Source organism: Momordica charantia, unplaced genomic scaffold (genome assembly GCF_013281855.1).
Source record: "Momordica charantia cultivar OHB3-1 unplaced genomic scaffold, Mcharantia_2.0 BLBB01000059.1, whole genome shotgun sequence".
Classification (NCBI taxonomy): Eukaryota; Viridiplantae; Streptophyta; class Magnoliopsida; order Cucurbitales; family Cucurbitaceae; genus Momordica; species Momordica charantia.
This window is the reverse complement of record NW_028275215.1, coordinates 35,195-47,670: the sequence shown is the minus strand read 5'-3', so window position 1 is coordinate 47,670 and position 12,476 is coordinate 35,195. Positions and strand designations below refer to the sequence as shown.

Here is a 12,476-nt window from a genome sequence, read left to right as displayed (position 1 = left end):
GTGTGGGCTGAACGTTTTCTGCTGCGTTTGTTATCGTTGTGTGGTTTTCTACTTTGGAACCAAAGGAAGGTTTAAGGGTTTAGAAATTTGTGTTGAACCACGACCGTTAACGCAAATTAATGGGCGCGTTAACGGCCGTGGTTCAATGCAAATTTCATGGCCGTGGTTAAAATGATTGCTTGACCACGGCCAGGAAAAAGAGTACCACGACATTGGTTCTGTGCAAATTCACGGTCGTACCACGGCTATGGTCGTGACCTTGAAATTTGACAGAATCAATATCCTTCTTGAATTTGCACTACCTAGGCCATGGTAAGCCCGTGAATTTGGACAGATTATGTTGTTTTTGGGTTTTCATCTGTTTGGGTTCTGGCTTGCTGAATAATGTATTTGTATTTCAGGTTTATAAAATGGAGATGGTACCTAAGATTCTTCCCTCTAGCTATCGTTCAGCCAATTTGACCTGTCTATACCACATAGGGAGCACGGTAAAGGCTATTAAGAGTAAGCTAACCCCTAGGCAATTTAGTATGTTTAGGAAGACCATTTTCGGCCATTTGCTAGACGTAGAGCTCGTACTTAATAAGCCACTTATACATAACCTATTGCTTAGGAAGACATACAGTCTGTACGGTTTCCCCTGGGCATTCCAGGTATTTGCAGTGATTGTTTTAGTTTTAATTTATATTATATCATGTTCATTTTATGTGATGTTGTCATACGTCGTGTTGATACAGGTTTGGGGATACGAAACAATATCCTGTTTGACCGGTCGGGTTGCGCATCCTATAAAACCGGATGCTGTCCCACGCATACTTAAGTGGAAGTGTGGACATTCACCTGCGTGGGTTGTCATGGAGAATGAGATATTCCAGTCCACATCGGTGAGATCATTTACTATTACATATATATGATATTTATTTTCATATAACGTGCTTTCACGAGTATGTTTTGTGTACAGGCTAAAGTGGCTATCAGACTTATCGCAACGGAAGCGGAGGAGAGGTTCATGGAAAGGGAATTTGAGCCACCATCCAGTGACGACTTAGGTGACGAGGAACAGGCAAGCGAGCAAGTGCAGTCTGAAATGGAAGGTCGTGACGCGCAGCACCACGCCACCCATGCCGATCCTGATGTCCCGACCATGGATATGGATGTGAGAGGTAAGAGGAAGACGAAGAGTGCCAAGAAGCATCGCTGCAAATGCAAGTCTAGCTTGAGGAGCTTGACTAATCAGGTGGCGGCCATGGATACGCGACTTGCGAATGTGGAACAGGTAGTCACTTCTATGGACGATCGCGTCGCTCGCATGGAAGGTGATTTGAAGAGCATTCGGAAGTTCTTGCGTCGGCTAGTCAAGGTGCGTACTCCATTAATGATTTCTAGTCCATCTATATGGTATGTGATCTGACATTATGCTTGCATACAGGGAATACCAATGGATACTTTCGTTCTTCGAAAGAACAATGCTTGACTTGGAGATGACACCGGCGATGGAGATTCTGCAGGACCGGTTGGTGGTAGCAAGAGTCCGACAAAGGATAAGAACGAACAACGTGACGATCGAAATGGGGACGAAGCAATGGAAGCGGAGCCTACCGACCGAGAAGGTGAGGTTGGAGACATGGGGAATGCACTGGAGGCTACGAAAGTGTCTCATGACGTTGTTGGGACTTCGAAAGAAAGGGAAATGGTGGAAACGAAACATTTCAACGTTTCTGAGACAGTCCCACCAACACCTGAGGAAGTATCTTGTGTGACGCAGCCAGCTATCAAACATCCGTAGGAGGTACCAGTCCCACAAACACCCGAGGTAAGTACGAATTTCAGCGTTCCTTTGTATTTCACTTAGTAACTACAGTTTGACTTAGTGACTATATTGTTTTACAGGACCAAGTCTTCGATGAGTTTTCGGACACCGAATCGGATGAGCTCCTCGACGTCCAGTCACAACCCCAAGAGACCTCATCCGACGTGGCACACGGTCATACAGATGACGTGCGCGTTCTATCACAGCCATTTGATCCCCCACCACCTCGTCGGAGGGAACGGAAGAGGAAAACACCATGGAAGCTTCGTGGGTCCTTCGAAGTTAAGGTTGGAGGTAAACGAAAGAAGGTCATGGTTTACAATCCCGTTGCCGAGATCCCGAAGGAACAAGACTCCAAATTTCAAAAGTGGTTGGATGATACCAGTAATCCGCGAGCAACACGGAAGACATGCTACGCACAACGAGGCAAGCAATGGTTTCGGGATATTCTAACACCAAACAAATGGTGTTCGTGTGAGGTACGACTGCTTTCTATGCTTGAATTTGGGTATATTAATGTTCATACCTTCATTACGTTGTTGTTCGTCTTTACAGGTAGTCGATTCGTTGGTCATGTTCATGCGTAAGAAGCTCGAACTGCGACCACACTTATGTCGTCGCAAGTTCACCACCGGGGACCAAGTACTTGCGGTAAGCTTTAAAAACTAGAAACCTGAGTATACATATTCGCGTTTTATTCAATTGTCGTTCTCGTTACAGAACTTCCTCAGACGTACGGATGGTGTCTATGTCTGCATGCAATCTCATAGCGCCATTGATTCGAGGGTTGCAACAGACTATGATTGAGAGGGAAGAGCGAAGACTCTGCTCAACTACATCGATGGCACTCACTCGGACTATGAGCAACGCTGGATGGATGTCGATGCCGTTTATCTACCGTACAATATCGGTGGAGTGCACTGGGTAATGATATGCATTGACTTCGACGAGGGTGAGGTCATCGTGTGGGACTCCTTTATGTCCTTGACACTACTTCCTAAGTTGGAAGAGGCCTTGAAGCCGATGATAACTATTATCCCGGCACTGATCTGCAGGGCCGGAGTTCAGCTAAACAAGCCGAATATACCACTCACACCATGGCGAATCCGTAGAGTCGTATCAGCACCCCAACAAGAAGGCGGCGGTGATTGCGGTATATTTTGTGTTAAATTTTTTGAGTATGATGCGACTGCCTCTAGCTTAGATAACTTAACACAGTCTAGGATGTCATTCTTTAGGCGGCAATTTGCCGTTCAGCTTTGGGCGAACAAATGTATCGTATGAATAGTACATTTGTAATAGTTAAATACAAGTGTACTCAAAAAATATTACAAATGTACGTGGTTCATAAATTAAAGGTCGTGGTGTTGGGAATTCATGTACGTGGTTCAAAAATTGAAGGTCGTGGTTTTAAAATTAAAGGCCGTGGTGTTATGAATTCATGGCCGTGGATCATAAGTTAAAAGTCGTGGTGTTGAGAATTCATGTACGTGGTTCAGAAATTGAAGGCCGTGGTTTGGAAATTAAAGGCCGTGATGTTGAGAATTCATGGCCGTGGTTCAGAAATTAAGGGTCGTGGTGTTAAGAATTCATGTACGTGGTTCAGAAATTAAAGGCCGTGGTTTGGAAATTAAAGGCCGTGGTGTTAAGAATTCATGGCTGTGGTTCAGAAATTAAAGGTCGTGGTGTTGAGAATTCATGTACGTGGTTCAGAAATTGAAGGCCGTGGTTTAGAAATTAAAGGCCGTAGTGTTGAGAATTCATGGCCGTGGTCCATAAATTAAAGGCCGTGGTGTTGAGAATTCATGTACGTGGTTCAGAAATTGAAGGCCGTGGTTTTGAAATTAAAGGCTGTTTATCTGAACCACAACCACGGCCGTGATCGATAAACTCACGCCGTTAAATTTGCCAGAAAAGAGCACAACATTCGTTATTCGTCGTAACGTACGAGCGTGTTTCCAATAATTTCAACCGATTAACGCTGCTGAGTAATGAAAAATATATCAATTGGTTCTGTCGAATAATAGATAAGAGTACAACATTTGCCAAAATAGGTTACTAGTTCAATTAATGTTTTACATGTCTCAATCTACAGTTCTAAGTGGTTGGCGGCATGTTTTTCTATTATGACCCATGTTGTCACACCAACCGCATTTGTGGACTTGGCGGGTCTCCCCAGCAGATGGAATTCGTACGGTTTGACATCGACCAACGCGCGGAACATGCCTTGGGGGCTCCACTATACGATCGACGAAGTCATCAGGTAATATCCAATCCTCCTCATCGCCGAAAGGGTAAACAGGTTCGACATATGCGTTAATGAGAGTTTGAAGAGTATATGCAGGTGAGCATAGTGTGTACCTGTTCACGTTCCGATAGGTGGCCGCTGCAATAGCGTGGGAGCAAGGAAGCTGAAACTAGTCAAACTCTTTACATCCACAGGTCCTTGCATTTAAATTCACATGCACCCTTTTTAGTCCATCGCTAACCTCGAACTCGTGATGGTCAATGGGTGTGATGGAGTGAGTACGAGAGAGGTTCTCTGCAATACGCATCTTATTCTCACCGTAGTCAGTGAGAATGGTTTCGCGACTGGATGCGTATGTTCGCCTCTCGTAAAACCAGCGTTGTAAGAGTGCACGAGCATGTTCCAGAAGTGCAGTGACTCGCAGAGAACGTGCATGGACAAGGACTGCATTCATAGAATCCGCAATATTAGATGTCATTTGGTCATACCTCAAACCCGGTTGAAATGCACGAGTCCATTTTTCAAAACCAATTCCTTCCAAGTATCGCTGGACCTCTGGAAATCCTGCTAGTTGGGAGAAATAGTATCTGAACTCAGATTTCCGGCAAGCCTTTGCCGCTAATATGAAAATTTCTTGCATGGCATCGTCCTTGAACTTGTCCTTCACATTCGTAGACAAGTGTTGCATGCATATTCCATGAGCCGATTGTGAAAAGACCTGCCTAACAGATTTCGTAATGCACACATGTCGATCAGATACGAATAATAACCCATCGACCTCTCCAATACACGTCTCGACCATGTTCAGAAACCAAGTCCATGATTGATCACTCTCTTGATCGACAAGTCCAAAGGCAAGAGGATATCTTTGATTGTTGCCATCAACAGAAGAAGCAATAAGAATAACACCTCTATATTTACCCTTGAGATGTGCACCATCTATCACCAGCACTGGGCGGATACAACTGGATAACCCTCTAATACAGCAACTTAGGGCCATGAACGCGTACTTAAAATATTTATCTTCCTCCAGTTCCACTCCAAAAACAGTGCATGAATTAACAGCCTTCAATGCTTCACCATATTTGCGTAACAAAGTATATGAATGCTTAGGTGGCCCCATTAGCAGATTCAAGGCAACATTTTTCGCCCGCCATGCCTTTTCATATCTAATGTTCACCCCATAGTTCCTTCGCATGTCATTAATAATGTCTTTAGGTCTGTACTGACGGCTGACATCCTCCACATTGGACTTCACTAACTGACCAACCACCCAACTCCGAGCTTGCCTGTGGTCATGGTTCAGTACTTCACGTTTGCACTTGTGAAAATCATTAAACTTCGAAATGATGAATGAGTCACCACCTTGGATACTCTTTGCACGCAAACCCCATTTGCAACCTTGCTCGGTACATCCAACAGTGAACAATGTCTTCGTCGATTTTTTAACTTTAAATTTGAAATTCAACTTCATAGCTAGCACAGACAGTTTGAAGCGTAGTTCTTCCTTCGAACGGAAAATACCCTTAACAGCATTTTCACCTATGAAGTCGGACCCATTGCCAGTTATGATATTCTGCATCGGACGTAAAACAACTTCTTCAACTGTTTGATAAGGTGCATTCCCACTCACTGTATGCGACTCATGAACATGTTGACCTTCATTCTCATAATGTTCGTCAAGCACATCCTCGGTATGATATTCATCCTCCTCCCCATTGTCATATCCATTCCCACCATCGTCCTCAACCCCATCCTCGGTACGATATTCGTCATAATCATACTCATCATCACTCTGAAATTCGTACTCAACCTCGTTCTCGTACGGTTGACCATTCCCACCATCGTTTTAGTCGTCGTCTAGGTTACATGAGATAACGTTATCGGCTAATGGTGTAATCTGTGGGATAAATGAGGGAAGACCGACATCATCCAGAGGAGAGTCAATAGAAATAGAACGGCCAAAACATGGATCATTCTGCCTTGGCTAGTTAGGAATGAAGACGATGTATGGGTTTTGAAAAAATTATTTCCTCTCCTGCTCCCACTACCATATGATGCTTTAGGTACAAGGGTACTTGTGACGGATCAGGAGGGCCGTTCAAATAGAATCTCAAACTGCTGTCATCAAATATTAGATAGTTCGGGACTTCATATCGAAAATCAGATCTATATACGCACTGTACAATAAGATCAAATTGGTCAAGATCAATTCTAGTAAGCATGTGCAAGGCACTTACTAGGTTGGCATATGTTATTGTTTCATCAACATCTAGCCCACCCATGATGCCACCTTCGTACACCGTACCAGCCTCGTTCCACTTGCCACCATAGATCACAAATAGTCGACGCATCCTACATGGAGAATAATAATAACACACAAGTAATAAGTAATCAAAGTTACCACGATCGTGTTAGTTTCAGACACGACCATAATATAAAGCACAAACACGAGTGGGGGCACATAATCAAACATTAGAGGACCACGGCCGAGGGAACATACAACCATGGCCCTTAATCAAACATTAGAGGACCACGACCCCGGGAACATGTCACAACGGCCATGAAACAGACGATAAGCACCACGGCCAAGGGAATTTGCAACCACGGCCATGAATCAAATAATAAAGGACCACGGTGAAGGAACATGCTACCAAGGCCATTAATCACACAACCACGGCCGAGGAAATTTGCAACCATGGCCATGAATCAAACAATTAAGAACCACGGCCATTAATCACACAACCACGGCCGTGGTCATAAACACCCCGGTCATGAATCAACAAAATGGACCAGGGTCGTGAGCCGATCAAGGTTATCTATATGCAATCGACCTAAAACCACGGCCGTTAATCATAAAACCATTGACCACGGCCATTAAACGAATAAACACGGCCATGAATCATTGACTTACGTAACTTCTTTTACCCACAAAAATACTGAAAAATTCAGAAATTTCATTTACTCCAACTAAATACATCATATTCTAGACGAATCGAAAACAATATTATGAACCAATAAAAAACTAACCTCGTTCAAGGTGTCAGAGATGAAAAATTGACTTCTTTTAATGGATTCAAGATGTGAAAAATGTTGGAAAAGGTATAAAAGTTCTTCAAAACCACGTGAAAGATGTGCTTCTGGACAATACGGACTGAAACATACTTTTATTCTCTACACTTGGTGAGAACGTGTGGGTATATAATAAATGATAGTACAAAAATTTGGTGGGGAATTATTAAGTTGGTGGTACTTTAATAAATTCACGGCCAAGAATCAAGTGGAACTCGCCCATGGTTTTAATTACACCAACCTACGTGATTCACCAGCAGATTTGTTGTAGTTCAATTCATTTGGGGGTATATTCGTAATTACAGACTCTCTGAAATGTCAGAAAAGTTAAAATTGGGCCAGTTGAGTCAATTTTTATAATTTAGGTCATTTGAGCAAAATGGAAAGTTTTTCAGGTCAATTGAGTCAATTTCCCTTAAAATTGGGTCAGTTGAGTCAATTTTTATAATTCAGGTTATTTGAGCAAAATGGAAACTTTTTCAGGTCAATTGAGTCAATTTCCCTTTTTGTGACTCCTCAACATGTTTTTTTTTTTCTTTTTAACTTTTGTCACTTGTGTAGACTAAACTATCCTCAATTTTAAATAAACGCTAAGCATTCATAGAAGACTAGAAGCTAAATTAACTCATACTTAAAATAAAAGAAAGCAGTACTGATGAAGAAAGAGCACAATGTTTTTTGATGAATAAATAAATTGTTTATTGAATATAAAGAAAGTTGGAAAATAAGGATCTTGAGAAGAATGTGGAGATTTTGTATTACAAGTTTCACCCTTCCTTTTTAGAGGTTAAGGGAGTAAAAAACTCAGTTTAACCAAATTTATACTCCTTGATTTCTCAAAGAAGTCTAGCACACTCTTTCGCACGTTCCTCTCTTGATCAGATGAAGGGACGGTGAAACTAAACAAATGAAATGGAATGAAACAAGTTGGAATTTTAATTGAATGAAAGAATAAAATATTTACAATTTAGAAATAAAAAGTAAAACGTTGGACAATTTAAACACAAGTTGTAGAAATTAAACTTGCTACGAAAGGAAAAGGTTGCTTCAATGCTTCACTTCATATTGAATTTACATGGAGTTCGAAGTTGGTTGGATAGTAGGAGAGAATCAACGCTCGGTTTCTGAAAAAAAAAAAACAGAGTTTTTACTTAAAATTTGCAACAAATACCTATGATTTACTAAGTTATGCAAGAATAAAGTATGCACAATGAATATTCACCATTTTTACCTAAATATATGCGCAATATATACACCATTTGCATAACAAAGCCCTCAACTCGCATGAATGATACTTCTTTTTACTCTTCAAATCAAAGGTTTTTCACTAGCATATCAAAATCACCAAAATAGGTGATCAACCAACACATAAGTGCATGTGTTATAACTGTAAGACAAACGAAGGTGACCACCGCAGTTAGGATACCAAATCACCAAAAGAGGTGATTGGTCAAAGCAAGAGTGACATCGCTGTGGGGCAAAGGAAGGTGGCTGCCGTTAGGATACTAGAATCACAAAAAATAGTTGATGCGCCAAAGCAAGAGTAACATAGGGCAAAGAAAGGTTACCAAATTGACATACGTTTGTTAGAGGCAAAAAAAATCGTCTTTGTTTAGTCAATAGATAAACTAAACATCGATTCAAAGATAGTAATTACACAAAGGATGATACGACAGCCAATTGAATCCATAAAATCTTCAATTGAGTCATGAAATAGAGTCATCCACGAATCCAATTTTATTCTTGACCGTGAGTACAATCATCATGAATTTGCTCCATGAAGTGTAGTTTTCATTAGAGAGGAGATCGTGTTATTAGAGTGATGAAGGAAGTATGGATTGTTGTATTGTTCAAGGGAGGAAGAAGAATTCGCTCCTGATTGATCAAGGTCATCTAATTTTGCGGAAAGTGAAAATCAATCAAGAATGGGCGTGAAAATCGAAAAGAATTAGAAACCACTAAGTGATGAAGAAATTCCCAAAAGGTACCCTACCAAAAAACTCTCATATTTAGATTTCGTATTATATCACAATCTGAGCTCACTTTATTCAATGATATATATCAATATAAATAGACCCAAGCAGTTAATTACAAAATTGTAGGATTGTAGGGCAACACTACAAGGGGCTGAATAGGGTTGCGTACTGATTTTTAGATTTTAAAAATAGAATCAAGAATAACAAAATCAAATGAAATTAAAATGCACAAATTAAAAATGAGTAGAAAGATTACATCAAGAAATTTTATAGTTCTTCGAAAATCCCTACTCCAATCCCCAAAACTCATTCTTGGGTATTTTACTGCAATGACTCTCTTGCGTGAGAACCAAACTGATCGAACCTCTTTTTGTCCTAGGTAAAACCAAAGATAATTTTAACTGGTTATGGATCTAGCCAATTGTGTTTTCTCACAACTAAAGGTGTACCCACACCTTAATACAAAACCTAAAATGTAAAATAAGCAATACAAATAAAGTATCCCACTAAGGTGGATTTGCAAATTTCGCACCAATAGCTAAACAGCTACACTCTAATGCATCTCTCACAATATATATATGGACAAATTTTTGTGTGGAGAGAATGAGTAGTTTGAGAGCAAATAATTTGAAGAGAGAAAGATGTTTGCTTTGATAATTGGTGTGTTGAGGAGGATGAATTTGGTGGTTTAAATAGAATTTCATGCATGAAATTTGGCCATTGAATTTAGGGCAACAAAGAATGAGTGGTAGAGATTAAGAGGAAAGATAAGGAAAAACGAATAAAGAAAAGTATGGAGATCTGGAGAAATTGGTGGAGATTGAGAAATTATGGAGATTGAGAGTGATTGAGGAGATTGAGAGAAATTTGTGGAAATGGATTTATTGAGATTGAAAGCACCACATATCGTCTTCTCATTTGTTTGATTGTTGGATGTCACACCGGCATAAGTATGTTCTCTTGATGCCACATGTTCAACTTCTGAGTGGTTGTTGCGTTCCCACAACTTAGGTGAATGCAAGTACAAGTGTACACTATTCTCGCCGATTGTAGTATAAACAATGTCAAAATCCACAGGGACTAAGGATATTACTCTAAGCATGCATTAAGAATATAAAAAATGCAAATAAAAGATAATTAGTGTTTGTATAACTAAACTAAGTAAAATGCTATAAAAATGTATAAAGAAAATCCAAGAGACAAATACAAATTAACGATGTTGGGGCAGAGAGATACTTTAGCAAAACTAACAGAAAGGGGAAACTGATGATGAGATGAGAACGGGGCAGATTATTACATGTTTTCACTCGCTCACAGAAGACGCTCTAGCATAAAATCGAATGTTGATGCTCAAACCGATGTGTGGTTCCCTTCCGAGATACCTATAAATGAGTATCTACAACTTCTATTGCAAAATACCCAAGCATAACGAACAGTTTATAAGCACGGTTAGACAGACCTTATCCCTAAGCATCCACAAATCTATTATAAAAAAGTAATATAACCACAAATAGGGAATGATAGCGCTACCTATACACCCTCCCGAGTCATACAAGAGCAAACAAACTGATAAAAGTGACCGACATAGATTAGTAAGATGGAAATATAATAGCAATTCTATTTAACAGAAGCAAAAATATGCTAGAAAGCCTCTGTTTGTTGGTTTTTTGGCCGTTATCTTGATTAATTAATTAAATTAATTAATGTATTGATGATAACAAACATACTTAGTAGTAGTTGTTTTTGGTGTGTAAGAAGAAGCATAAATTTATTATATGATTTATTAATACATATTTTCGTTTAACAAAAGTTTTAGTATTTTGAAGTGTCCACAACGTAAAGCTCGATACAACGGTTCCAACGGATCTTGAATCATCTAAATCGAAGCTCAAACGAAGAAGTTACGACCAAAAGAAATTGAAAGAATAATATATGTGGTAGATGACGTGATAGACGTAGACCAATGAAATTGTGGACATGTGGCACGAAGTTTTTTAGTTAAAAAAAAAGATAAAGGGAGAAAGAAAGTGAAAAGAAGAAAAAGAAAAGAAAGAGAAGAAGAAAAGGAGAAAAAAAAAAGAAATGCAAAAGTTACCCGGACGTTAAAAAAAAGTCAAATTGCATTAAACGCTGACATAACTTTATTTGATTTTTAAAAAAAAAAAGAAAAAAAGGGTAAAAAGTAGAGGAAGTTACCGTTGGAGGCCTTTATATTATTATTATTATTTTAATTTCAAATAAATCTCAACCCTTTATTTCTACTCATCCTCAATCCAATGGCACAAATTGATTTTGATTTGAAATCAATTTCAAACCATTTTCTTTCTTCTATTTAAACATTCATTTTCTCTCAAAATTTAACAACATTTTCCCTCCCAATTTTCACTCCAATTCATCCATTATTCATCTCTCTCAACGATTTAATTTATGTTTCAATTCTGGTGAGAGATTTCATTTTGAGAGATCCTTGAACTTGTAATTTTTCTTACAAATTTGTGAGTGAAAATTTGTATATCTACTATTCGGTGAGTTTGTAAGTTTGTGCATTCAAAATTTCAAATCTTGTAAGGGTTGCTGCTCTTAAACCCGAAAAAAAGCCGGTTTGATTATGAACTGTGGAGAGGATCGAGTTTCTTCTTGCTCCCGAAAAAAAAAAGGCGTTGTACCGGTTGGACTCTAAGCCATGGAAAGAGTCAAGTTTTCTTCAATTGAACATCCAAGAGGAGCTTGGGAAGTGGAGTAGGCCGGTGTTGCCGAGCCACTATAAATTTTCGGTGTCATTTTTTCTAACTCTCTCTTATTTAATTTATGCAATTAATTTTATATTTTTATTTGTTGGATGAATTAATTGCTATAATTTATTCTTTAGCTTTATTGTGAATCTTTACATTAGAATTATTTAGAATGCTTAAAATGTATGTCTAATTTATTGAATAATTTGTGTTAATATTATTTATCTTTAAAAAGTTTACTCAATTGTTTAAATTGGGTCTACCGTGTTAAGAAGTTTATAAAATTTCATTAAATCCTATTCGCCCCTCTAGGATTATTATACCGATCCAACATTGTTCACAAGCTACAACAAATGATCCCCAAAAACGGAATTTATTTCATGGGGACTACAGAAAATACAATGGGTAAAGAAAAGAAACAACCCACTTCGTGAAAGAGTGCTTTTAAACTCATCGAAGCCTCCATCTCGATGAAGAAACCAACAGCTCCAACTTCCTATTATCACCTCTTCTTCGAAATGGGTGCAGAATATTATGGGTTTCAGCTCTCTTTTGGCTTCAACACTGAATTTGGAGTGATTTCCTCTCTTGGGATATATTCTCCCCTAAGGATTGATGATGAGACAACCTCATCTTAT

The 12,476-nt window shown here is 39.2% G+C and overlaps 2 protein-coding genes across 2 annotated transcripts; one reads left to right on the top strand and one right to left on the bottom strand.

Annotated features, from left to right (window-relative positions):
• Positions 1 to 2,683: 2,683 nt before the first annotated feature.
• On the top strand, positions 2,684 to 3,094 carry LOC148207819 (putative ubiquitin-like-specific protease 1B). Its single transcript, XM_088118268.1, has one exon. It carries the CDS (start codon positions 2,684 to 2,686, stop codon positions 3,092 to 3,094), a length of 411 nt encoding a protein of 136 aa, XP_087974394.1.
• Positions 3,095 to 3,894: 800 nt separating this feature from the next.
• Positions 3,895 to 6,764, bottom strand: LOC148207818 (uncharacterized). The gene is made up of 5 exons (XM_088118267.1): positions 6,583 to 6,764; positions 6,299 to 6,413; positions 6,137 to 6,238; positions 4,300 to 5,853; positions 3,895 to 4,221 (listed from the first exon to the last, which is right to left on the bottom strand). The coding sequence occupies exons 1-5, from the start codon at positions 6,762 to 6,764 to the stop codon at positions 3,895 to 3,897; spliced, it is 2,280 nt and encodes a 759-aa protein (XP_087974393.1).
• Between the last annotated feature and the right edge of the window lie 5,712 nt (positions 6,765 to 12,476).

Excerpts from the sequence above, each read along its gene's own strand:
- LOC148207818 (XM_088118267.1), bottom strand. The coding sequence starts at position 6,764 with ATGGCCATGGTTGCAAATTTCCTCGGCCGTGGTTGTGTGATTAATGGC. Across the intron at positions 6,239-6,298 it reads CAATAACATATGCCAACCTA|TGCGTATATAGATCTGATTT; the intron begins GTAAGTGCCTTG and ends CTTATTGTACAG. Across the intron at positions 4,222-4,299 it reads TTGACCATCACGAGTTCGAG|CTTCCTTGCTCCCACGCTAT; the intron begins GTTAGCGATGGA and ends GACTAGTTTCAG.
- LOC148207819 (XM_088118268.1), top strand. The coding sequence starts at position 2,684 with ATGGATGTCGATGCCGTTTATCTACCGTACAATATCGGTGGAGTGCAC.